This window comes from Neopsephotus bourkii, unplaced genomic scaffold, assembly GCF_033783945.1.
Source record: "Neopsephotus bourkii isolate Nb327-2 ecotype Australia unplaced genomic scaffold, CSIRO-AGI_Nbou_v1 NB_1765, whole genome shotgun sequence".
Lineage (NCBI taxonomy): Eukaryota > Metazoa > Chordata > Aves > Psittaciformes > Psittacidae > Neopsephotus > Neopsephotus bourkii.
The window spans coordinates 4,172,306-4,199,998 of record NW_026902239.1 but is presented as its reverse complement, the minus strand read 5'-3'; the positions used below and the strand labels follow the sequence as shown (position 1 = coordinate 4,199,998).

The 27,693-nt window shown below is 40.4% G+C and overlaps 1 protein-coding gene across 4 annotated transcripts; it reads right to left on the bottom strand.

Moving 5' to 3' along the window:
- Window positions 1–3,867: 3,867 nt before the first annotated feature.
- Window positions 3,868–26,117, bottom strand: IL20RA (interleukin 20 receptor subunit alpha). Of its 4 annotated transcripts, none has more exons than XM_061378120.1 (7): window positions 25,997–26,117; window positions 11,976–12,105; window positions 10,080–10,258; window positions 9,228–9,403; window positions 7,486–7,630; window positions 6,782–6,921; window positions 3,868–5,301 (listed from the first exon to the last, which is right to left on the bottom strand). In XM_061378120.1, the coding sequence occupies exons 1-7, from the start codon at window positions 26,079–26,081 to the stop codon at window positions 4,375–4,377; spliced, it is 1,782 nt and encodes a 593-aa protein (XP_061234104.1). In that variant the 5' UTR covers window positions 26,082–26,117; the 3' UTR covers window positions 3,868–4,374. The 4 variants fall into 4 exon arrangements, with proteins under 4 accessions (XP_061234104.1, XP_061234106.1, XP_061234105.1 ...); XM_061378122.1 differs by having other exon boundaries at window positions 11,990–12,105; XM_061378121.1 differs by lacking the exon at window positions 25,997–26,117 and adding an exon at window positions 25,687–25,819.
- Between the last annotated feature and the right edge of the window lie 1,576 nt (window positions 26,118–27,693).

The following is a 27,693-nucleotide window of genomic DNA, read 5'->3' as shown; positions in this document are numbered from 1 at the left end:
ATTGAAAGCAGGAAGAGTGTGACTGGAAAACATAGCTGCCGTGCAGGATATTGCTCCACCAGTGAAATGGATGCAAAAGACAAGAGCTGTGTCTTCTCTCCACGAGTGAGGCTTTTCATAGCTGTGCTGCTAAGGAGCAAACCCTCTTCTTAAAACTCATCTTAGTCCAGGAAAATCTTTCTCAGCTAAACTGATTCTGGAGGTTTTAGAAAACAGAAGTCTGTACTTTTTGTTCCTTTTTTTTTTTTTTTTTTTTTTTGGTACCAGAAAGGGAAAAGATGGTGAGAAATCAAGGAGACCAGCTTAGTGCTATTGCCAGTACAAATTACCAAAAAGTCTTTCTGGTTTCTAGGTGACACTGAGCATGAAAATGACTTCCTACACTTACTGATACGTGACCCTGGGCTGAGGAAGCTTGAAACCTACATGCAAAACTAAAGCAGAAAAATTGACTTGCTACTGTGTCTTCCTTTTATGTAGAACACTGGTATTTTGAATGGACAGAGGGAGACAGCTGAACAGGTTTAAAACTTTGACTTTGCAAGACTGAATCATGTCAGAGATAAAGGCTGCAGTTGTTCAAAAATATGGTGCTTGGAGTGACTGTTTTTTAACTCCACTGTATAGATGAGCCAATATTTCTTATTTAAAGGGGGGGAAAAAAAGGATTAATCAGTTTTAAGACTTGACAGCATATGAACATCATTATACCATTCAGCATATTCCAGGCAAGAAATGCCACCCATCTGTTAGCATTATTGTTGAAGAAAGACATGCTTGTTTGAAAGACCTACAGGCATTGGATGATTTTCATAGCCCTTGTTAAACAGTCAATTGTCCTTGTTTTAAAATGTTGGAACCATGCTGCTGATCTATTTTAAGTTTCACTTGCTTCGCATTCTAATCAGTTCATGTTGGTTAAGTCTTTATTTACAGGTTAAACCTTACAAAGTCATGACTTAACTCTCATCTGAAAAACTCTGAGAGATTTTTGGTAGTCCTACATTCAGGAATTCATTCCTCTTTCTGGAAGTGCTAAAGCATAAGCTTAACTAATAATTTAATTTGAAATCAGTAGAAATTGAGCATGTTTTGGTGTGGTCACTTGCTAATAATGTAATTTGAAGTATTTCCTTGCTCAGAATATTTTCATATTGTGCATTTTCTAGATGTTGAGAATATTTTTTAGAGCTCTTGCTGGACCTATGTTAATATCCATAGGAAGAACTGTGCTGTTTGCTGCTGTTCCGAGAGCCCACCTCTCCTAACCATTACGTACTGCGAATGACTGGAACATCACAGATGTTAATACACTACTGGCATATCCAAAATGCACCTGCTTATCCTCTACCCACAGTTAGCCACTCCAAGAACACTTGCTGATTCTACTTTTGTAGAGAGCATCCTCACCTCAGCCTTGTCCAGCATCCCATGCTCCTTTAGTGGTCTTCAGCCAAGATGAGCAGAGTGCCCTGTGATGTCCAGGCAATACAGCTGCTTGCATCCAATCAATAGCTGTCCAATTTGGTTTTTCTTTTAACAATTTGATCATTTCCCTGTGCTTCACATTACAGGATATCCTGCATCATGTATTAAGCAGTCACCATGTATTCCTCACCTGGCTAACTTCACACAGTGGGTGGGCACTCTGGCTGCAGTCCTTATCATGCCAGGTACACAGCTGACACTGCATTTTTGCCTGCTGTATCTGGACTATCCCATCTGCTTGTTTCCATTGTGCAGTAGTTTTTCCAGGGCTGCTGTAAGTCAGACCACAGGTACCCTGCGCTCAGATGCCTGTTTCAGTCTCTCCAAGAAACCCATTACAGTTTTAAGGAGCAAAACCACACTTAGAAGTTACAGTTACTTTTCCAAAACTGTGTGTGCCCACACCTAGTTTCATCTATCAGTTCCATCACCATTAGATCTTATTGCGATAGTTAGGTTTCCTGTTTTCAAGCTCAAAAGAGCATTGCTTTAACCTTTTATGGTAGTATTTGGTTTCTACCTTCATGGCTTGACTTATATTGTAAATGCGATGCCGTTTTTCCAGTACTGACCGTAACAGCTCTGCCACAGTAGTCAAGAAATATACATCCTTTTGTTCTTGACCTACTGCTATGTAGTTCTATTAATTTCCCACATAATTTTCAAAATCATTGTTTTCAAAGCTACAAGTAGCCTTATGATTGTGTATAGCCTCTGTAATGTTTGCTTCTAGATATATGACCTTGCTTTTGTCTGCATTAAGTCTCCCAAATGTGGCTAACCAAAGTCTGATGAAGTGTAATAAAGACTAAGAATGGGTCAGCACTCTTACTGCTTGGCTCTTCCATGTAATTTACAGTTGCCTCTTGTTTGAAACCTTGTGGGTAAAACTACAAATTTATGTGGCAGTTATTTGCTCCTTACTAGCTTTTTGGCTTGCTCAAGGTATCACATCCGATCAGCTTCATTTCTTTAACATAATTAGAATATTTTCAGGAAAAATATGAGTAGCTTTCGGGATATTAAAGAAGAAAAAAAAAACTATGAACAAGTTACTGGTATTATATTAATGGATTTTTTTTTCTGCCTCATCAATTCCAGAACTTGACTAGTTAACATGAAAAATTCTTTTGCATACGAAAGAAAGTTCTCAGGTTACTTCCCCCCCCCAATTTCTTTTAAAATGCATCTTATACATATAAATGACTGCATAATCTAGTATCAGTTCTGATACAAGTTCAGATCAAAAGGAAGCAACATTGAAAGTGCTGCAAACTTCTATTACAAATATTCTGGCCCCAAAACTAACTACTATTTCAAAGCATAAATTTATCATGAAAATGCATCTATGATTGTATCTTGTGCCCTGATCACAAGGTGTGTTAACTAGGAATGAGTTAGAGGCCCCACACTGCAAAAGATAATTAGGAGATTATGGACAAAGAGGTCAGTTAAGAAATCTTCTGAAAATACTAAGAAAGGTTTCATATTATTTAAATGAGGCTGGCAGTAGTAAAAATTTTGAGTTTTTCACATCTCCAACTATTTTTCCTCTCTCACACTGAGCTATAACCCTCCTCTGTCACACAAATGTATAAGTATTTAGGTACATGATCTGTATGTTATTTCTGGTTTGAAAGTCTGTTAAAGTGTTTCAGAGCATGAATAGTCACAGAAAACACCAAGGTCATGCAACAGATACATTACCTGAGAGTAAAGATATTGGCAAGGGTCTTCCTTCAGAAATACACCTAACCATGTACCTAGTTTGGAGGTACAAGTTTTGAACACCATAGTTCGTTTGTTTTGCTCCATTAAGTGGAAGTGACATATAGGCTTTGAAAATGAAAATAACAACTGCCCTAGTAAGAAATTTCTAGAATATCCTGTTAATTTACTATCATAAATAAGTATCACATAATGTGGGGGGAAAAATGAACTTGTATCAGGGGTCCTAGTCAGGATATCAGGTAACAAAAGGAAGCCCATAGGCACACTTTCTGGGTCTGCCATGACAAGTGGAATATGTCTGAAGCAGCAGCAGTGTGTCTGGTACAGACTTATGTGAGTTATTCATACCAGCCTGCCTTTAAAGTCATTGGAGAGGAACAGACATGTGAAGGACACGAATCATACAGATGTTGTACTGCAAGCACCTAAGGGTGAAACACAATCCATCCAGTAAGATTACAGGCATCACACTGAATCCTATTGTGCCACATTTCCCCCAGTTTAAAATTCATCTAATTCTTCCTTTCTGCTCCCTTATGTCTGTTGAGCTTGTAAGCACACCTTCTAAAAGAAGCATCGCTGGCTGCCCACCTGTAAAACACAGTATGGAAGTGACCCCACACTTCAAGAGAAATAAATAAGACTTCATTGAGTAGAAGTATGTTTATAAACCAGAAACAAGCTATACAGTGGAATGCCCTTAATGTCCACAAAAGTCAGCCCATATCACTACAAGTAGAAGGAGCGAGTCCTACAGAAAACTGCGTTGTGTCAAGATACACAAAATAGCCCAGAAAAAAATGTCATATTATTGCTTTTTATTTGCTAAAAATAACTGCTTTCAAACACTGATAATTTCTTTTGGTAAGAATTATAATATGAAAGTCCTAACAGCATCCTGTGTAAAAACCTTTTTTTTTCCAAAGATAATCTCATAACCATCATATTTTGCGTGAGAGATTTACAATGAAACTCAAAATCACTTTTATCTTATCTAGAAACTGCTATAAGTAACATATGACTAATAAGTTGTTCAACTGTGATGGTTCCGAAAACTTTAATACATTCAGATGTGTCTGCTCCACTAGAGTTCATCACTCTCTTTGGCAAAGTCAGCAAGATTTAACATTTTAAAACATCTTGGAAAATTACAGTTCACTCTTCCATTTCTACATGCAGTCCCCATTGCTCCTGAAATCGCAGGAGATATATTTCTTGGTCCTCTGATGATTCATCAGATACCTCTCTCTCACACAGTCTGGATAAAATTCCCTCTTTCTCAGGATCTTCACACTTGAATGCTCTTTCACATACCTGATTTTCAACACTGGACAAAGTAGGAATATACAGTCTTCCAGTGTGAGGATCCCAATCTACTAATATGGTCTGTTCACCTTTTTTATCTGTGAGGCCCTGTGTTATTTTTTCCAGCTGAGGATAGGATATCTGCCCAGATTTTCCAGTATCCAAGTCCACCAAGTTGACATGCGTCACACCTGGCAATTCATCTGCCCCATCAATCATCTTCAAACTAAGTTCCTCTATTTTGTGTCCCAAACAAGGGTCTGCTGCCCTCACCTCTAGCTGGGGGCAATATGGCTGTCCTGTTTTCATAGTAACCAGGTTCTCCAAGGCAATCTGTGGCTCACCTAGTAGTCCCCTGGGGGCAGAAATGTTCTCTTCCAAGTCCTCAGCAGGACTGAAGTCTTCAGCCCTTACATCATGCTCATACTCTACAGTCTCTGTACTTTTCTGTCTCAAAGTATTCTTTGTTCCAGGATGGCCATAGGATGGCCATTTCCCAGTTTGGTCCCCTTCTGCTAAAATCTCTTCTTCATGCGAAATCTCTTCATGTGAAGTCTCAAGCTTCAATTGTTTTGTTTCCAGCACTTCTTCTGAAGGGAAATCCTTCTCTTCAGTGCCATTGTAAACAGTGTAGTAATGGGGACTTTTCCGTTCTGACAGATGATTGGATTCCTGAGATGGCTTGTACTCATCCCCGTTAACAGTGATAAGGTTGATCACTATTTTCTCACATGGTACGAAAACTTTCTCCCTGCATTTGTCAGTGTAGTGCCATAACTGGAAAGCAAAAATATTTTCATTTGTGTGAAGTATAATAAAAATACCATCTTGCTGCTTTTTACACTGTCAAGTATTTTTAAAATATAAGGCTAGGTCAGACCTTATTAGGAGATTATTTCAATTCAAGGAAGAAACCTCCAGGAATGTTAATACTTTTTTTATGTAAAGTAAAATTGTATCATGACCAGTTCTAATGTCCCTTTACTTCATCTTCCCCATATGTCCCTTTACCTCATCTTCCCCATGTCAAAATAATGAGTAGAACAATTCTGTCAAATTCTGGTTTGGTTTCCATCAGCACCAACTCCAGTGACTTTGGAGAAAACATTAGAGTTGTCCATGGGTCAACGGTTACAGAATCTATTCTGCTCTTTTAACAGGTAAAGAGCAAGTGCAGCCAAAACCACATCCCTTAAGCACAGAGTCAGGTACCATGTTACAGTATAGCTTACAGAGAATTAAATATCCCATTTCCTTTCAGAGAGGAAGCTATACATCAGGTTGAAAAGTGGTGTATGGAGCCTGAATTGTGCCATCTATCACAGGCTGCTTTTGTGAACATTTCTCCTGCCACCTCTGTGCTGCTCTAGATTTCTTCAGAAAGATCAGCATGTTGAAACCAGCTCCCTTACACCTCCCATCCCATGGTGTCATGCAGGTTGTATTAACACCAAAATGTTTATTCATTATTGTAATTTTATGTTTACAGTCCAGTGATTTGTTTAGAGACAGCTGGGAGAAAGGTCTACTGGGCTCATGACCTGGAAACCAGGAATATTTTTTAGACTTTATTACATCTTTCTAAAGTTACCAAACTTGGCAGCTATAAGAAACTTACAACCATTTTTACACAGCTATTTAAATAATAGAATGTGTTTGTTTATGCATTTTGGGGTGTTAGGAAATGGTGCCATATTTGAAAGTATAGTTGAAATGCAGATTAAATTACTCTATGATGCACACATGATGAATCCTTCACAATTACAATTAAGTGGAAAATACCCAGTAATACTCCAAGAAAACGTCACAGAATTTCTGTACTGCTTTAATTATCTTCCCTTCTTGTTTCTGAATTCAACCAAATAATAACTTTTGTTTACTAAATCTCTACAGTGCTTCTTCCTATATAAATTTAAGGAGTGCTGACTTCCTGACAGAGCTTGCCTCAGTGCTTATGGCAATGGCATTTTCCAAAAAAAAAACCAGCTCTGTCCTGATGCTCACTAGCTCTGGTCATCTTTTCAGATCTGTTCACCTTTTTAGACATAGTTGCTAACTTGAATTACTACTCTTTTTCTTGCATTTAATAACACTCAATGTGAGGTTCTTTTTGTGGTATCAGTGCCTACTAAAGCTTTTATTTGCAGATAGACAAATTGCAGTTAGCCTGGGACTCTGACTCAGAGCCCCAGAAAATACACACACCAGCTGTGAGTGTCAAGATTGGCAGTGACCTTCTGCAATAGAGAACACTTACCAGGTTTGCTGGATGTTTCTGTTTGCTGACATGAATATACTTGTGCACACAATAGCATATCATTGAAACAGAAAAGGCAGCTAGCACAATAGGCAGAACATATCCAAGTATGACTGTCATAGTCTCATCACCTGTTTTATCTGGTAACAAAACATAAGTTTTCATTATACTGAGCAACTTTTTAATGCATTCAGATAGTAATGTGTGCACACAACACATATTCTGTATCCAGAAACTACTTTCTAGATATGGGCTATAAACATCTTAGATAAACAAGTAATTTGCAGGAAATTAAAAAATTAAATTTGAGCTACAGCAAAAATTATTATCATTATCAAAATTATACATGAAATTTTAAAAAGTAGTAACAATCCCCTTCCTCAGGTTCTCCTGCCGCTAACTTCAGACTGACCCAGATCTGCTACTCCCAAATACCATTCAAGAAGAAGAAAAACATATTCTCCATTCACTAAGACTCCAAGAAGGCAGATCTTTTTCTTCAGAGGTAGTGATGTACCTTCCAGTCAGCAGATCCCAGCTATGTTTTATTAAAGGCAAAGGCTTTCTTCATCGGTACAAATACACAAAGAGGAAAAAACCAATGCTTCACTCTCAGAGTGGATACATAAAAAACTTACAAACCTAATCATCATGATTTTTTCTAACTTGCATCTTCTTTTTGAAATTTGCCAGTTTATACATACCTTTCAAGGTAGCAATGCAATATTCTTTGGAGAACCCACTCCGCAAAAGTGGTGTGGTGACACGTATCTGGGCGCTGACACAATAAGCTGTTTCAGGTTCTAACCAGGGCACAACCAAGGTGTTGTTGCTGATGGAGAACCACCACTGAAAGACATTAAAAAAAAAAAAACAAAAACAAAAACAAACTTTTTTTTTCTCCTGTACCTCCTGAGTTACAGAAAAGTAAGGAACTTCTGTACCAAATGCGTCACAATCACACAAACATTCTGGAAAGAATGATAATGTAAGAACTTCAACAGCATCCTTTTTTCTTTTTTTCCAAATGCAATAAAAACTCAAGTTATTTCATAGGCCACATCCTCTGAATACTTCATCTTCCATTCAATGATTCTTCTACTGAACGATTTCATGCTTTATCTGAAGTAGCACTATGTGCCGTGAGTCAGCCACATTCTCATTCTGATGTTGAAATGGAGCTAAAGCATCATTCCAGCACTGTCCTGACCCAAAGGCCAGTGAAAGGCACACAGTACAGTTCCACAAAACCTTTCAAATTGGGATGTTCTGATAAAGATAGGAGCCTTAGAATAAAGGCGATATGCAGACCTTGGAGCAAAGTAATTGTTATGCATCAAGTGTATTGATGAAAAAGAAAAAACAAAACCCACAACATGACCAAAATCCCACAAAACCCCTTTTGTCTACTTATAATTGCTAATCTTGGCATTTTAGTATCTCTTTTGACAGAAAGTGACCTTTCTGGTATAAAGTTTCTTGTCTCTTTTCAGGAAATTCTGAGACTTGCCAGAAATATACTGTGCCTGGAAGATGGGAACAGAAGAATGAACGTTTTTGTAACAGATCACTGAACTCTTCCTCACCTACTGTGCTTATGCTGGGAACTACTACTTGCTAATGGCACGTAAATCAGCAGAAGCATCAGATGTGATGAGAATGCAGTTTGTCATGATGTATTACGAATACTCCCACAGGACCAACTGGCTGGGGAGCAGCCCTGCCAAAGAGGAACTGGGGACAGGCAGCAAGACCATGAGCCAGTCAAAATGTCCTCACAGTAAAGGAAGCCAATAGAATCCTGGTCTCTGTTAAAAGAAGGAGCAGACAGAAGGGAGGGATTATCACCTTCTAGACCATGTCTAGAACATCATGACCAGTTTTGGTCCAACCTAATACAGAAAAGTCTGACAAACTGGAATGGGTTTAAAGGATCACCAAGCTCCTCAACCTCCAAGTGCTAGAGCACTTGCCCTGTGAGGGGCAGCTGAGGGACTAGAGTTTGGTCCATGAAGGGAGAAGTAATGGCTTCAGAGGGTACCTAACAGCAGTCCGCAGGGTGACCTATCAAGACAATAGAGACTCTTCACAGTGCTGAATGCAGGAAAGATGGAGACAGTGGACATAAGTTCAAAAACAGAGGTTCAGATTTGATAAAAAGAAATTACTTTCTCCCTAAGAGGAAAGTCAAGCAGTGAAACTGATTTTGCAGTCCCCATCCTTGGAGGCTTTCAGGATGCAACTGGACAAACCCTAAGTGACCTGGTTACAGCTGATGCTGCTTTAAACAGGATTTGGGATTAGAGACCTCCTGAGCCCCCTTCCAACGTGAATGATCCTACAGTTTCTCTAAGGCTATGAAGCCTATTTCAGGCAGACCAGAAGAAAGTGCATTTCAAGAGAACAGATTTAATAATAGCAGTTCCACAGACTTGTCAAATCTTACCCTCTTCTTTGTTTTTCTGTTGAGGACAGACACGTTGTATTGCAGGCCAGGATACACTTGAAGCAGAGATATGGATTCTCCCTCAGGACTCCTCTTCCACTTCTCAGGAGCAGTCAGAATGATTGAAATAGATTTCTCAGTAGAAGACACACTTACCATGGGTGGATCAATTTTAGCTGGAAAAATGAACATGTACAAAAAGCAGACAAATGCAGCAGAAGCACACTGATTTGACCATGAAAGGTTTCTTTAAAGTGATCGACATTAAATTTTCATTATGCTTTGGGGAGTCTAAGTAGGACTTCGAACAATTAACTTATATTGACAGAAAATTATTTCATCAGATAACTTAAGAGGATCTTTACAGTGAGAAGGTGAATACCGGCTTAGAATTTTGCCTAGGAATTCCTGTGACTTTGCAGGATAAACAACCTTGAAACACAATTCGCTGAAACAAGTTAAATTACCAGCATGTTCTCAGATTATCTGGCACAGATAAGAGATATTGTGCTCTGGAGTATGATTACTGCTTGGTTTAATAGAGCCTTTTCAAAATCTGAGTTCTTTATGCTATGGATGGGCCACAGCTTTTATTTGCCTTGAGTAAAGATTTACCATACCATAAAATAACATTCCATTTATGTGAGACCATACATACAACACACATCTAACCAAATTCTAATACAATTATTTCAAATTACTTCTGCCAAAAGCACAAATGTGAAACAACCGCAAAAAAATCTAACCTCATGTTCAAATTAAAGTATTATCCTCTATGAAGGCACATGCATTCTGAGCACACAGATTAATCAAGGCCATAGAACATCTGGCTGTGTGATTAGCTTTCCTTACTGTCTGTAAGAGGGTTGAATCGTGTGGTCTCTATCCAGTCAGAGCACATCCCATTCAGAAAGGCTTTAACGCTTGCATAGTATTGCTCTTCATAGTCAGAGGTCTCACTGGACAGGTCACACCATGTTCTGTTGATATTCCTGCATTCTGGCTTTCTAATCCATTTGCCAACACCATATCTATATTGAAAAAGAAAGAGAAAGGAGCTGTATAAAAGCTCTTGTCATGATATTAGTCAGCTGATAATATATCACAGAAACTGCTATTATGGCTGATAAAACAGTTTACTTGTTTTGCAGAAATCTGCACTTCAAGGAATCCCCAGCTTCAGCTGAGATAAAACACCTGATTTCCACAAGGTTTTGCTGAAAAATAAATGAGAGTAGGCTTCAGTCTCCACAGCTTTAAGCTGTAAACACATGATAACAGTCAGAGTAACTATTTATATATAGACAAGTAATTCAGAGTGGTCAGTGCTTCATCCTTGTGTAGCGACAGATTCTGCTCAGGGTCTTCAAGATGAGCCGACAGGAGACTACTTAGTAATAAGTGTTACTTCTTTTTCTAGTTGAAAAGAAAGACTCCATTGGAACACAGTGAACTTCAAAATCCTTCTAGTTAGAAAAATGGGCATATACCTGCTACCAACAATGCATTAGTACTAACCAGCTCCTATACACTAGTAGAAGAAATCAAGATTTCCTTGGAAAATTCTTGCCTGAATTTCATCAAAAGCTCCTGCTCCTCAAATTCGCATTATTAAGAATTCCCCCTTTGCCTGCTAATTAGTGAGGATGTGTGGCAGCTTCTGCATGACTGCAGGACAGTATCACTCACTGGCATTTTCCACCAAGCTCGAGGCATTGCTTTCCTAGGTAGGTAGAGGCACATATGTTTATGTAAGATGGCCATACCTAGGACTACATATTCTTCTGCAGACCAGCTGACCTGGCAGACAGTGTAGCTAGTGCTCTCTGAACATTTTGTCTGATACACAATCATCTTTCATTCCATAATTACTGAGTACTCTCCCCTTTTCCAGGAGGTCAACTATGTAATTCCTATTAGCAGAGGGCAAGATCTGAGCAAAAGATGTTGCTGTCTCTGACTGTAAAAGCAACTCCTTGTTTTTTCTGGTAGTCAGTTCCAGTCACTGGAAGCTTCTGGAGATTTACATTTGTTTTAGTGTCATGAAAACAGTACTAGATTGAGGGAAGTGTAAATATTAGAGGTAAAGACTGGGAGAATTACATTATCCTTGACAACAGTGCTACACCTATTTATAAGCCAGACTTCCAGCACGGTCATTTAGAATGATTCAGTGCTCTCTTGGAGGGAATAAAGGAAATGGATTCTGGTCCTCACTCAAATTCCCTGATACCCTACAAAGCTGCAGACCTTGAAAATATAAGGGCCTGATTCCAATCACGTTACTTGATTTTTTACAATACTTGATAACTTCAATGGATTTTTCAGGGGCAGGGTTGGATCTGTTAGAGGAGACCAATGGAACACTGGGTGCTGTTCATATTGTATTAAATGCTACATCACCAGATCTGTTTAAATACGTACAGAAGGCTAATGTGTACAGATGCCAATCCACAGCACAGTCCTCCTTCATCCTTCTGTCTCATTTTTCAGGAATGCCCTTGAAAGCTTTAGTCTGTTGCATCCTACACTTCCTTCACAGGAAGAAAGTCTCCTTACAAGTGTTTTTAATTGGATTTGAAATAAACAGTGCCAGAGAAAAATTAAAGTCCGTACTGCTTAAGTCTAACCCACATTTTAGTTCACACTTTTTTTTGCAGTCATATCTTGCAAAAAAATAAAAAATTTTTAATTGCAATTTAACATGCTAAAATAAAAATGGAGAATAAAATAAACAAGCCAACTTACACCAAATACTTCACCTTGTAGAGTACTCCATCTCCTGTGCCTTCTGGTGCTGACCAGTGAAGGACATTCTTCATGTTTATAGATTCAAAATGGACATTCCTAGGGTTGGGCAAAGAACAACACAACACACCTGAGAAAAAAAATAAGAAAGAACCAACATCCCTAAGAATCTGCAAATACACATGCTTTCAAGTTAAGAAACAAATCCAACTTTTAAGTAAGCCATAAAATTCTACGTACTGCCGTTCTTAACATTAAAGGCAGAAGGAAGAGGCCATGGAAATTCAATTTTTTCAAAAGTGTCCCTAGCTAGTGCAGCCACAAATTCCATCTGTATGAATGTTTTTTCTCTAGCAAAACCAGCTTTGCCATTTAGGGTAGACAAAGGTATGGAAACATCAGGGACTGGAAGCTAGAGCTAGAGAAGTTCAGCATAAAAGACACGTGCATTTTTAAAATTGTCAAGGACCATCAGAACAGTTTAACACTGGAAATTGTAAAAATATTCTTGATGCTTCAGTAGAATCTTGTTGTAGGTGAGCAGACTTTAAAAAGTCAAACCAGGTATTTTAAAAAGACATGTGGAGTCTACTGCGTATAGAGCTTTACATGTATGGCTTCAAACTGGAGAATCAGAGTGGACAATCACAATACCCCCAATGTCATTTGATCATCCATGTTGGTTCTCCAGAATGTCAGAAGTGAACACATACTGCTAGGTCACTCAGCTAAATTTCTGTTCATTGCACCACCTTTTGAAATTAATAAACAAGCAAGTCTGGAGCTTTTAAGAATCTGTTTCTCATCTTCCTAATACACACTCCTAACAAATCAATCTCATGGAGATGATCGCATGGCTTAACTGCTTCCAAAACAGAGGCCCATGGGCCCAGGGTTAGAATCCAAAGCTCCAAGTTGTGACTCAATCACCAGCATCTCCTCCATGATAACTGTGCCCATGGGAGCAACCCCTAGACCAGCCCTGAAGCTGGAAAGGAGGTTCTTATTTTCTAGCAGCCACAAGAGCATAACGGGGAAGAGAAAGCATGGCTCTGTGGTTGTTCTGGACTTTTCAAAACCCTTTAAGCTCTTCCTCCAGGGATGCAATTCTTGTTCTTAAGACATCAAAAGGAGACAAAGAAAGGGGGAAATAAAGCATATTAACATGAACAGTGGGAACCTCTCTGAATGAACAGTCCTTAACCTTTGTTATTTCTGTAAGCAGATCTTACTTTTTTTTGTCGTATATTTCACTATTACTAGAGTAATTGTGTTCATCCTCCTGTATATGCAACATACAGTTGCTTTTGTATGTAAAGGTTACTGATTAACTTGATCATTCTATGTGTCTTTGAGGCAAACAGCATCAGCTTTTCTATTTAATACATTTATTAGGGCAACGTACTTGCAATTCTGTAAAGATCAACTACTTTAAACTGTCTTGATGGAAACTGTGGGTATTCCAAACCTCAAGCTGTTTGTTAATGTTAAAAACAAACCAACTCCAGTATATGCCTGCATCTGTATTTTCAGGTCATAAAGCTGTTTACGGAGGGTATTTCTAATGTTGCTCTCTTATCTCTATTATTTAGCTTGTGTTGAGCGTCTTTCCATTTTTTTCTAGTATGAGAACAAGTTTTGTCAGATACAGTCCTTAGGCCAAGCTTACTTATTTACAAAAAGTATGTAGAAAGTCTCATTTCCTGGAATATTTGAAACAGAAATGCCCAGTGACAGTCATCTTGTAAGAGCTCGAACTATAGATGACCAGGGATGTGAAAGTAGCAGAAAGAGACCTCCAGGATTCTGCCTTAACATTTGCTTCCAAATGAGAGATACAGAACCCAGAAAATAAATGGTTTTGATTTCACCCAACATAAATGTCCTCTACAACTGCTTCACTAAAAGTAATTCAAATGCAAATATGAAGCTGTCCAAGAGAGAGAAAGAAAACAGCCTAAAATTTGCCACATCTGTTCAGTAGAATAGAGAAGCTCCTAAACCACTAATGTATATGTTACTAAGAAGAACAAACCAAAACCAGCATCATGTGGACTATGAAAAATCACCCATGCACCAAGTCTTATTCTTTGCACCAGATCCCAGCACTAAAGTGTATGAGAGTGCATGAAACATATCAACTGTTGAATGAAAGATTACAAAAAAAAAATAAAATCTTAAGTCACAAAATCCTGCCCAAGCCCCAGGAAAGGCAACGAGCCAATCCATGTAGGAAAAGGGTCAGTGACCGAGGCACAATCAAATTTTCTGATCCAATTTCCAAGTAGGAGGAAATACTACATAGATATTTTCTTAGATTGCTGGGAATCAAAGCCATAAAAGGCTTCTTATTAAACCTTTGGCTCTGAGCAAGGCATCTGCTTTGTAGCAGCCACAAAGAACAGAGGAAGACAAAGTCTTCCCTAGGTTGGTTTATCTCTCTAGTTAGGATGGACCAGACTGGCTGCATCTCTCTCCCTCCAGTGGAGATGGTGGTCAAGCCCATAAGCCCTGATGTCTGCTTCCTCAGCAGTTAAATTTATCAGAGATGCACCTTGTCCAGGGAGGAGTGGAGGGGAACACTCTATGTCTTTACATCTTTACATGAGAAGGATAATCTATGCTCCATGTCCACCACAAACAAGGAGGAAGAGAAACAGAGTTCAGTTTCAACAAGAAAAGAGCCACTGGGGAAGCCTTTTGGGAAGAGGAGTGACACATCATGATGGGTCACCTGAGAATGCTGCTGGAAGGTTTGAACAGCAGATTAGAAAGCCATCTGCCAGAAACTACATCAGTATAGCTGATTCTGCTTTGGGTCAGTGGGATGGATGGAGTGATCTCATAAGGTCAGTGCCAGCCCTATTCTGATAGTCCTTCGTATATCATCTAATAAATCTGGCTTTGCACTGCATAGTAAAAAACCTGGAAGGGATACTGCTGTATCAAGGTACAACCATATAAAGGTACAGGGCATCCCTAAAAGCTCACTTCTCGCATTTTTTTTTTCTTTAAGAAAAAGGGTTTTAAAGGTATGTACTGCTTATCAGGCTAATCCAAAATCACCAAACTGAACTGGCCAGAGGCAGCCAGGTGACCACAGACAAGGGAAATCACTTTCATGGTTTTCTGAACAGTTTTTGTTTGCCTATACCTTCCATTTGTCCATCCTTGCATTAAAAACATTCATATTCTTCAAACACATCTTACAGGAGCAAGAATCATGTATTTCTCTTACATGAAAATATTTTTAAACTAGAAACATATAAAGGTGTTTTTGTTGCCTCTTTTTTTTCCCCTCCTCCGAGTGTGGTTTCTGCTGTGGTAAACGAAGTTTCAAAACAGAAACACTGACTGCAGCAGATGAGCCAATCTCAGCACACAGAACCCACAGACTGTATCTTTACAAGATCTAAATCATTACAACACTGCCAGTGTTCTCCCACATACCCCCAGCTCCATGTGATTTGGAAGGTAGAGGGACCAAGACCATTAACTTTCCGTTAGCTGCAAAAGCAAAGGTCTGGTTTCCAGTTCTGGTCTTGCTCCTTTAGTGAAGGGTTGCGTTTGCCCTTACAACAAAACATGCAGATTTTTCATTCATCAATTCTGCATCTGTAAAGCAAGAATAAAACTAGTATGCTCCCCTATTTCTCCAGGAAGAGTTAAGAATAAACTCCTCCATGTCTATTCAGTGCTCAATAGTAACAGGAGGCATGTGTAGAAAGCACATCATATGTAGAGCTTGCAGGGTTGTCAGTCAGGAAAGGACTCAAGTATATGTATCAGCTGCTTATTTCGGAATCCTGTCTTTAAACACAACATATCCAGTTGTGTTCTAATTCTACTTCCATTAGCCAGGATTAATAGCATGAGTATCACATGGAGTATTTTCAGTTCACACTGGCCTACGTGACAGCAGAAATCAATCATACAGGTTGCTTTGCTAGGTTTAGTTTGTCTCATCGATAGTCTGCAATGGCTGTCATCACTTCCCAGCACGGAAAAACCTGCAGCCCTTATTACAGCCTTTGGAAACTCTGTAAATCAAACCTTGAGTAATATCATCCATCTCTTCATGACTCTGCACACCTGGACTGGAAAGAAAATAATAACTTAGGCTTGCAAACTTCACCACCACAATGAAAAGCCAAGTTCTGATCTTAGAATAAGCTACTGTGAGACTCTCCAAAATACACATGACTTAGCCTGAAAACACCCTCACGTGCAAGCAAAAAACCACACTGACGTCAGTGAGATTATTCACATGAGTAAGACTGCATGGCAGGTACCTCATCTTCTCTTTGTGGAAGTGTCTGCTGAGTTTACAAACCTGGTCAGTTTTAACGGCATACACCTCCCTACCTGGTATGTGCCTTGCTCAAGCTGGTACTGTTCAAAGATTGGTTTTGGTTGTAGTGGTATCTATCTACCTGTCTATACACATAAACATACACACAGACATACATATATATACACACAAATATAAACATACAATTTCTATGTTACAGCTACTACCCATTCAGTGTATTTCCTTTTCATCTGTAAGGAGGCACTGCTGCCTATCTCAGTGACAAATAGCTGTGTTTAATGCCAATGGAGCAGAACAACCACAGCTGCAACTACCTGTGAGCTCTCCTTATAAACAGACTTGTTAACTTTTCACTTGACTTGGGTAACTTAACAGCTGCAAAGCATAAAAATACATAAATATATAATAACAGATATTTTTTCTGTACGCTGGCTGCTAAAGTTCTGGGGTGGGAAGCAGGTAGAGTATCCACTGAAAGCTGACCTGCTGGCACAGAAATGCCTCCTGTGTAAGTACTGTCGTTAACTGCACTACTCCCAGGAAGAGCAGTATGTTGTATTTTACTGTGGCATGGCTAGAAGAGTGCAAACACCAAATTATCCAATAAAATAAAACAACTGAGAAGGCCACAGGGCTTCTCTAGAGAACTGCAAGATATAATTAAGGACAGCGAGTGACATGGAAAGCATTAAGACAGAACAGCGAGCCTTACTGCAACACAGCTTTTCCCAATAGCACAGCAGTAAAACAAGAGACTTATCTCCTACAGGATTTAAAAGAGGAACTTCTTTTCTGACAACACCACGGACTTCGTCTTCAACTACTGTTGCATTTTCTTACATGGAAGCAGCCCTTGGGAGCACCTCTGATGGAAGCAGCTCCTTTGTGCTGTGCTGACTTCAGCTGTGCTGACTTTATGGGCAACGCTGCAGGCACTCCCTGTGCTTTGCCATTTGCAGCTGCCACTTCAAGGCCATGGATGTGATCCATGCTTACACACCTATGAGGCAGGACAGCCTTTCAGATAGGCCAAGTCAGAGGTTCACCTTCTACTGGGAGCTTAGACCCACCAATGTCACATCAAGCAATTTAGGAGCAATCTAGGACACCAAACATTGGCTTCAGAAAATATTGTAAGCTATTGCCCTTTCTTTTGTCTTTCTGTTCAGCTTTGGGTGAGTTCCACCAAACTCCTATAAAATCTTGCTTGCTCCTCCTATGATGCTGCTGCTCTTTATTTTTTAAGGAAGTTTTGCTCTCTTCCGTCACCTCATCTGTTTTACTGGTTATGTTGCTCTCAGTGAAAAAATACTCCCTCAAACACATGCCTATGCAGAACTTAAAATGGCCAGACTCAGTCAGAACAAATGTCCATTTATCACCATATTTGGTGACACTCTAGCAGAGTGTTGGGGCTTTCTTTTCCAGTACATCTGCAATCTCAAGCAAGCTCGCACTGGCCATGTGGGAATGCGAGGGAGTACACCAAGTGGTAAACAGGGGAACCAAGCCAAAACTGGAGATCAGTAGTTACAGAGAGGAAGGGAAACCCAGTAAAGCCAGGAATAGATGTTAGTGTCATTACCTGCTATTAGTCATCTTAGCAAGAATTTAAATTAGTTGACTGTTTTAAGAGGGCTCAAAATTTTTTCTCTGTGCTGATTCTTTTGAACTCAACAGGCTGGATAACAAGGAAGAGAAGGAGAAGCACACAGAAGTTATTGCAGCTTAGCTGCCTTCCCCTTGTAGGTTGCTAGAGCTCTGGGACTGTCGGGTCTAAAGCCAGACTAACAAAACCCTTTGACTTGAGCAGCGCTGGTGGGAATGTGGGGAGGAGTGCGGAGGCGATTTCCTGTTTGAGTCACAACAGCACTCGAGAGCTAACCACAAAGCACTATCTTACCCTCCCAGAATTAGAGCCCATCACTCCATTCACAGCCTGTTCAGAGGGGGCACAGGGAAGAGACAGACAGGGACAGAAAAAGGGACATAATACTATATGAAAACCAGGTGGTGGAGCAGATAAAAAAGCATGAGAGAAGATGTAGAGAAACATTGAAGAAGGATGACAGTTGGGCATGTAGTTTGTTTTTGAAGAAACAGGCAGACTGCCATTGAAAACAGCTGAGCTTGAGGAGGTCATCTGGGGAAAGAGTGTGAGTGGAAATACAGCACAAAGAATGGGAGAGATTCAAAAGGGGGCTGAAGCTGCAGCTTGCCTTAACACATTCTCCTCCATGCGAAGCCTTGTGTTTGTTATCCTAACTTACAAAAACACTTCCACAGAGAATATTGATCAAAGAACATTTCAGACTCAGTCTAAAAAGACCCAAGTTCAGAAAGGTGGAGAAAGTCTCCCCAATCTATTGAAGGCTTGCTAGGAGATAGCCAAAGAAGGCCAAGGCAACTGACACCAATTCCTTTCTGCTAACTTATACAACAGAAAAGAAATAAACTGAATTTTTTTCTTGTTGGTTTGCAAGTGCAAGAGTAAAGCTCACACTACCTAACCATGCCTTGCTGCAAAAACCTTTCCTTGATGCACTCCAGCAGGATAAAACTATTGTATGTATGTTTTCTATTAATTCTGAGTGATCAGTACTGGCCTGAAACAAGGTGAGTAAAATTCAAGGTGTGCTTGTCTAAGGTTACTCACAACGCCTTCAAGACTTTCAGAGTCATAACCCATTTGAATGAATTTCTGTTGAGTTTGGAATGAAAAACACTTTGAAAAAAGAACTAAATTAATTTTAAAAGCCCATTGTTGGCACAATTCCATGACAACAGCTTGCTTTTTTTTTTTTTTAACAGGTGTTTTGAAGTTATATAAAATATTAAAAACATCCCAACTATTCTTGGTTTTGTTTTGAGGACTTCCTTTTCTCCCTGGAACATGTTTAGCATTACCAATGTATTAGTACTTTGATCAAGCACAACCCAACAGTCAATGAAATAAAAGCTTAATTAGAATACCTGGCATTAGAATACATCTTACATTGGCTTTTCAAAATACCCAGAGTTTAAATAAGTTTTCTTCTTGAAATACTCTAAAAATTATGCTGTGTAACAGTTACCTGTTGAATCTTGATACACCAAATTTTGAACACTCCTAATCTATCCCTACATAAAATACATGTTTTTTACATATAAACTGAGCAAAAGTTAGTTTGGGCTTTCATCTTTTAGTGCTGGCTATTATCAATTAGGCAACAACTGTCAATTATAACTTAAATAGGGGAGATTCAAGTTACGTATAAGGAAGAAGTTCTTTACTGCAAGGGCAGAGAGGCACTGGCAAAGGTTGCCCAGATAAGTGGCAAATGCTCCATCCCTGGCAGTGTTCAAGGCCAGGATGGACAGGCCTTTGAGTCAGCCTGGTCTAGTGTGAGATGTCCCTGGCCTTGGCCGGGAGGTTGGAACTAGATGATCTTACAGTCCTTTCCAACTCAAACCATTCTATGATCCTATGACAGCATTGTTTTTATTGCCTCATAGATGTTGCTACTTGCTCTCTGGTGTACTGATGACTTGTTTAGAGAAGGGATTTTACTTTTCTTGGAATCCAAACTAATTTAATTAGAGAAATTACTGATTCTGAATCCATTTTCCCTGGACAGGAGATCAAGTGTGATGCCAATGGAGGATGAAAACTTGTCTTCATTTCTGACGTAAAGGTAATTCTCAAAAACAAAACAAAACCAAACCAAAACCAAGTGAAATACCTTCTTCTGCATCCAAGATGTGAGAGGACGGACCAACACTCCCATCAAACTTGCAATGCCACCTCTCACAGGTAATTGGGCTGCCAAGGTAACACAGCCACCCCTGTCTGAATGATCATACATAGCCTATTTCCAGTCCCCAGCCAGTGATTGCAAACGGCAAGAGAAAATTTCAAGTTCCCCCTGTGGGACAGTCAGCACGGCTCTTGCATGGTGCTGCAGACCCGCCAGCAACACCCCAGCAAACATGAGGCAGCAGTGGGGCACATCTCTGCCTCTTTGAAGCACTCACAGAATCATTTTTCCCCTCCTGTGCTCCACATTTATGCCTCTCCCCAGAGATGATGAAGGACCCAAGTGCCTCTGGGAAGCAGCTGCTTGTAGAGAACCCACAAGAAATGAAGGTTTCCTGGGGTACACACCCATTTCTGTTGGCCTCCTGTCAGGTATGGGCTGGTGAGTTTTAAGGCACTGTATGACTGTTCAGTGTACCACAGTAACTTCAGATGTGAACATATCAGTAGCTCATTATAGGTATAACAGTATTTTTAGTATCTTTCCTGTACTCAATAAGCATTTTTTTGTTAAAATCACCAGTCATGATTTTCAGACTCATTTAACCACTACAGATTAAAGTGATTTTGCTGTAAAGAGGAAGTTATTTAGCATAATCATCTATGCCTTTTACATGTAAGTTCACAGAAGTCTGCCTCAGAAATGGTTTTAAAGATGGTACCATGCACAGCTGGGACAGCTGACATTCAAGGGAACAGCCAACACACTTCAATGAGATCAGGAGCCTGACCATCACCTGGGCTGGCAGAGAAGCTAGCTCTCGGTCATATCTGGATGACTGAAAGTTAGTTTGAACTTGGAGAGCTGAACAGGTTTAGATCTGTACCTGTCTGCTACCTTCTTACAGTGGGAAAAAGCCCTGTCAGCAATTACACGTGCCTCAGCTTTCTCAGGGCACAGTTTTTGGTACTTCTGAGCCACATCCTGTACATTACTATTTTGACTACAGTACCCCCTAAGAGCAGGATATTGATGTACTTTCAGGAAAGGCAAGGAAAGCAAAAAGAAACTTAAGTCTTTTGTAAACCAGATACAATAATAAATACTAGTCCAACTGCTCCCTCAAGCTTTAAAAAATTAGTAGGAAATAAATTAACCCCTTTCGTCTAAGAGCCGTAAATACCTACTCATGTGTGTTCTTATGCACAGAGTGTGACTAAGCTCAAACACACAGATCTTGGTAGCAGCATATAAGATCCTTTCAGCCCCTGAAGCAACATACTCATCTTTCATCTCTTTGGACACATTCCTATTCACATCATCGTAAAGGGGGTAGAAACAGCTGAAAAATACTTAAGCTCTCAGGTGAGGTTTAACTCAAAGTGGTGTAAAGACGGTATATACTGTGGTATAAGGAAGGGAAGTCTTCCTCCTGTCCCTTCACTGACCTTAAAATACTCTTGAAGTAGTCAGGCAGACAGGAAAGGTCATCTATTTTCCTTAAGAAAGAGATATACTCTCTTCATATGTAAACTATCCCATACCTCTAGTCCTAGAACTTGTTTCCTTCTCTTTCTAGTTAGCTTAGTTTTACTGTACTGTTTTCAAGCTAGGGTAAGCAGTCAGTAAAAACCTGCAAGTTACTGGTATACCAAGCATAAAGCACACAGATCTGCACATCATTTAAACACAGTTGTCAAGAGAAGCCTCATTCTTGTCTAGAGAAAGGCCTGTCTTACAGAATTCAGGCGTTTATAAAACTAAGCTTCTTAAAATATGGGAGCTTTTGTTTGGCTCGTGAAAAGGGTGATTTTTCTCTCTTTTAGCTATTAATCCTGTAGTTGTAGATAACCATCACCTCCTGGAGAGAAATAACCAGCAGAAATCAGTGTGCAAGCCACAACTATAACAACAAACATAAACTGGAACCACATAGGCACAAATGACTTGAGTAATCTTAACCACTTGCTTCTCTTGGAATTAAGACTATAAAGGCCACTAGAGAACAACAGCCATGGAAAGGTAAGGTTGTCAGCTACAGTGGTGAACCTGAATGTTCACATGCAGAACTGCAACCCACATCTAAGTTCTGGACTTTAATCACAAATCCAACAGTGTTGGAATTTTCTCTGTAGACTGAGGGGCCTCCTTCAATCATTTCCATTCCTAATTACCAGGCAGTAAGAATCTGTTAAGTTATGGAAATAATAAGTGAAGCCAAGCACTAGGGCACAGACTGCAGCAGTGTCTGAAAAAGCCTGCCATGAGACTGGAAGTTAAAGTTGAGAAGGATGAGCCTTTTGACCATATGAACATGACAATCCTTCATATACTGTAGTTCTCCTTATCAAACATTTCTTTTTATTTATTTCTATGTTACATTTATTCTTTTCCCCTTCACCTGGCAGTGAGTCAGGAAACATCACACACACACAAAAAAAAAACAACCAACCAACAATCTCAGCCCTCCCATATACTGACACTCTTATTACTGAAGCTTCGTGCCCTCTCTGGTAAACACATAGATTATCACTACCATGAATGCAGTTCAATCTTGATGTGTATATAGATATATACTAGGTATTTTCTACTTTGAATCATTTAGCTAATTAAAGAAGAAAATTACCTGCGAGTTCTGACTGCATTTTGGTAATCAAACTTCCCAGGACATACATATCACAGAGCACAGCCACAGGGCAATTAGCCTGCTTATTATTTGCACATTCCATTTCTTGTATAAGGAATAATCTTATATAAGAAATAATCTTCCATATGCTATTTCATACTTTAGCCACTACTTACTGGCTATGTCTATGCAACAGATCAGCCTCTTCCCAAATCCAAAACATACCTTAATTAACCCCATGTCAATACCAAAACATCTAAGCACTGCTCAACTTGAAGCCAAGCATTTCCCTTCTGTCCCTCACAAATTATGACTGGTGGTCGAATACAAGGTATTCATGCAGGAATAAAAGTGGTTTTCAGGCCTTGTTTCTATCAAAATAAGCCAAGCAAGTTGCTTCTGCTGCCCCAGTTTTCATGGGGAGTGAACTGCAAAGAGCAGTCTCTCCCTTCCTCTCAAGTTCCGGAGCAGCATCCACACAGGTTTTTAAAGTACTGCATACACACTGACCTCAGGAAGCCTTCTCAAGGATTCACTGTGTATATGCAAGGAAGAAAGGAAGTAGATTATTAGCACTGGAATACTGCCTGCCTTCTGGATGGTTGTAACATGATAAAATATGTCTGGGCATCTATGCGGACACTGAACTCCAGTTCAAGGCTTTAACTACAAAGCCCACATGGTGACCCCTTTTATCCTTTTATTCTGTATTTCCCAGGACGACAACTTGATCAAAAGGGATGTTTTGTATATTTCAGAGCTCTTGTAACTCTGACAGAAAACATACTGATATTTGCTTAAAGGGAGGCCTGCAGCTGCTTTTCAAAATGTAAATCTATTTTATAATAAAAATATGACAATGTAAAAGATGAAAGACAAGTAAATTAAATCAGGTGTGTCAATGCAGACCAAGCAACTTACAGAACTACCAAAAAAAATTAAGAGGGGGAAGCTTTCAAGGTCCCATCATAAGAAATGTAGTTGGTATAACCACAAACCAACTCCAGTGACATCCAAGGCTATGTCTACGTTAACGAGTAATGCAACCCAATAGGAGCAGGTCTGTTACATGAAAATATTGGTATTGAAAAAATCTTGTCTACACTACATGCATTTCAAGTTTTTTTTCTTTTTAAGACTGGACTAGCTCTACTTGCATTAGGTATGCTGATGAAGCATGTCTTCCAGGGCATCTTCATCCAGAATAAATTCAGTTCTAAGACTATGTCACAGTACAGACAAAAGCACAGTAAGTGAAATGACTGAGATTTGTATCAAAATCATATTCCTCACCTGAACAAAAATAGTAAGCACACATTAAATAAATATTCAGACTCATTTCCCTTTCCTCCTAATAAGTATATATTGTACTATCCCTGGCATTCTTTCTTCTATATAAATCTGCAAGACAGAGGCTGGATTCTACAGGCCATAAATTTAAAGGTTTCTCTAATTGCAGAAGAATATGGTTAGGGAAACCTCCACTAGGAGCATGGGGAAGGATTTAAGATGGAGCTTAGTAAATAGATTAACATTTTACTATTTCCAAACTTCAGGATGTACCTTCCTATCCTTATGAGCTTCTTGCAAAAATTGCTGAACTCTCCCATGTGGTAAAGAGGCGTATACTACATTTCTTGATCTTCTTGATTAAACAATCACCTTTTTTTTTCCCATTTGATTTTCCATTTTCTGTGCTTTTTCATTTATTCTGGAGTACAGATTTTAAACAGTGAGCAAAACAGCAATTTATAAAAATCTCACCAAAGTGCAGTGACAAGTGGAATTTTTGTCCTGGGTAAAACCAGGCAATGCTCAGAGCGCCTGTTAGGTTAGCAGATCATTAGGCAGCAATGCCCCAGAACAGAATGCGGTCAGACACTACCAAAACAGTAGATGTCATCCAATAAGGATGCACTTGTACCCACTAACACACCACAGCAAAAACAAAAGGTGTTTTGATGAAAAAGGTGAAAACTGAAGCTCTAAACCTTCAGTGTAAGGCACAGCTCTCCCTTCTGTGCTGGTATTGCTGTCAACAAAGCCCCTGAAACTATATCAAGCTAGAACCTCAGGAATGTGCAGATTCCTTTCTCCCTTGAACAACCATGAGACAAACCCAACATAACCCCCTTGACATTTTTTTAAATATTTCCTGGAATAAAAAAAAAAAAAGTAGTAATTAGATTTTTATAAATTCTTTCTTAAGGGCAATTAAATGACAGTTACGCCTATTTTCCAAAACACTTGTAGTGATCATCAACAGAGTTATATAAGATCAATACAATGTGGTCAGTTAAGTAAAAAGAACCTGGAATTAGTACCCTCTGAAAACCACTCAAAATCATTGATGCGTAATGGAGTAGGTTGGGAAGAGTTAGGTGAAACAGAGTACTCAGTGCTACTCCACAGTATTCCACTGTATGAAGAACACTCCTTACTACTGTTCAGCTCTCACAGAACCTGGAAGTTTTGCTGTGGATTAAATGGGAGCAAACTCTGTCCTTCTGTATTTAGTTTTGGAGGCAACATTTACAGTGGAGAATAAGAGCACGGAGTAAGTTTCTAATCTCTTCAACACCTTGCTCAGTTTTATACTCAAGGGATATGAAAAAGGAAATTGCATCTGATGCTTTTAACAGCAGCAGGGGACCCACCATGCACACATATTTAACAGCTGGAGTTTACAAGCTCATTCCCATTGGGGAATGTCAAGTTTCAGGTGGGAGAAGAGAATCAGAGCCATTCACGACACAGGCATACAAGATCAGTATCTTTGCCAAAACCCCACCCTGCTTTCTGTTTTAATCTCTCTCTTGACTGCGCAGATAGGACTCCTGGGCATAGCAACTGCCAAGCACAAACATATTTTGGGAATACAGGCCAAACGCATTTTGGGAATCACCCCAATGACTATAAACAAGGGCTATCTCAAGAGCATGCTATCAATTTACAGTTGAAAATATATCAACCTACAGCTTTGCAAAAATGTATTTCCAGCATAACCAGGGAGAAAAAGAGATGAAGCAACATTACAGAAACACACAGTCCTTGTCTTCCAGTTCAGTATCGGGGGCCAGAAACACGAATATTAAATACAGGCACCGTTGGCTAACACGAACGGCACACAGCAGCCCCGCACTGGCCCGACCGGCGGCGGCAGAAAGCACCTCCCGGGCTCCTGGATCGGTTCGGAGGGACAAGCCCGCGGAGCTGGGCCAACTCTGCTCGCCCCGGCCGGCCGCCCTGCCGGGATAACCGAGCGCGGAGGCAACCGGAGACGGGACCCGCAGCCCTTGGAGAGATGCGTACCCACGGAGGGCCGGCAGGCAGCGCCGCCACCTACCTGCGTGCGCCGCGGGGGGAGGCGGCAGGAGCAGCAACAGCATCAGCACCCATGCTGCCCCCAGCCGCAGCTGCCCGCAGCCCATGGGCGCTCACATCTCCCGGACCGCCGGTGCTCTGCTTCCCGCGGCCGCGCAGGTGGAAAGAGCCGGCCGCTGCGGTCGGGACGGGGCGGGGCGCAGGACGAACAGTAGCAGCCCTGCGCGGACTGGTGTCCCCACGGGGGGCCGTGGCGGCAGGCGGGGGCTGTTCGGCTGTTTACGGGTCCCGCCTAGGCAGGTGTCGCTGCTGACGGCTTCGTCTTGCGCAGTGGCTGTGTCTCCCAGACGAGGGATTTCTTCTGCTCCACCCCTCGGTGCTTGCACTGATGAGTAACTCTCCGTTGAAGCCACTAGATGTGCGTGGGATGTTGTACCTCTTTTTTTTGCAGCGGAAGGTGAAGGCCAACACACTACAGCTGTGGATGTTCAGGTGTCTTTTGTTTCCCATTATTTTTTGTCAATTAACATGTTTGAACATAGGAAGAGGCTACGGCATCACTACCCTTGGAGATACTCAAAATCCAGCTAGTCATGCAGCTGAGCACCCTTCCCTACCTGACTATGGTGGGACTACAGAGTCTGTAGAGGTGTGGTCCCACATCAGTAGCTCTGTGATTTTGAGAAAGAACACGTTTTTGTTGCAAACAGAGCTCTTGCTGACTTTGTGGGGAGCTGCTCACTGCAACTGCTAATGAGAGCGGAAGGAGATGAGGGAACCTGAAAGGGAACATGCTGTGCTCGTGGGATGCCACAGACTGAATACTTGAGGAGGTTCTAGCAGTTGAAGGTGCTGTGACATGAGTGCTTCTCCTCCCATCAGATGGACCCTGGCCAGCTAATTTCCTGCCAACTGATCTGATTTGCTGTTCTCCCAGTTGTTTAGCCCCCTTACAGCTTATCTCCACCATCTTTGGCACCCATTTGCCAGGTTCTTTGGTTTCTCCATTCTTTCAGCACCATTTCCCTCTATGCCATTTCCCTCTCAGCCTTTTCTGCATAAAAGAAGATCTTGCAAGCAAAAGCTGAAACCTGACTGCTACATACCAATCCACTTTGAAGTGATGGTCAGCATGGGTTGTGTTGACTGGTAAAATGAGGGGCTGTGTCTGGAAATCGGTTGTCTAAGTCTAATTTGCAGAAGAAACTAAAAACTGCATATGCTATATATATATATATATATATAGTGCCTGTTCTTATAGTGGAGCTCTTGCTAGATCTTTCTCCCCAGGTGCTGTTTCCATGTGCTTCACACTGGTTTCCCTCCCAGTTAGGTGTCTCTGTCACTCCTCCTTGCAACTCCCGTGGCTTTGCCCATTGTGCCATCCACATTAGAAATGGGGTATTTGGTGAGAAAATGAGGTTTCCAGACTCAGTTCTGGCTCTACAGACAAAATACAGTTCTCAAAGTTCAAAGCCATGGTCACGAGGCAAGTAATCCTGCTTGCTCGTGGGGTTAAATATACATGAAGTGATAAGAGGATCAATAGTAAGTTCAGATGGCCAGATTTTTCACAGAGGCCAAAAAGGTGCTTTGATGAAAGATCACACTGCTTTTCCTAACTGGAAATATGTCCACATTCAGTTGAAAACTTCTTGAACTCTTGTGGATAAACATAGTTGGAATTTTAAGCAGAAGCGGGGGAGGAGGCCTTCTGGT

Coding starts and splice junctions, on each gene's coding strand:
- IL20RA (XM_061378120.1), bottom strand. CDS start 26,081: ATGGGCTGCGGGCAGCTGCGGCTGGGGGCAGCATGGGTGCTGATGCTG. Junction 10,259..11,975: donor TACAAGGTGAAGTATTTGGT/GTAAGTTGGCTT, acceptor TTTTCAATATAG/ATATGGTGTTGGCAAATGGA. Junction 5,302..6,781: donor AGAAACATCCAGCAAACCTG/GTAAGTGTTCTC, acceptor TTTGCTTTCCAG/TTATGGCACTACACTGACAA.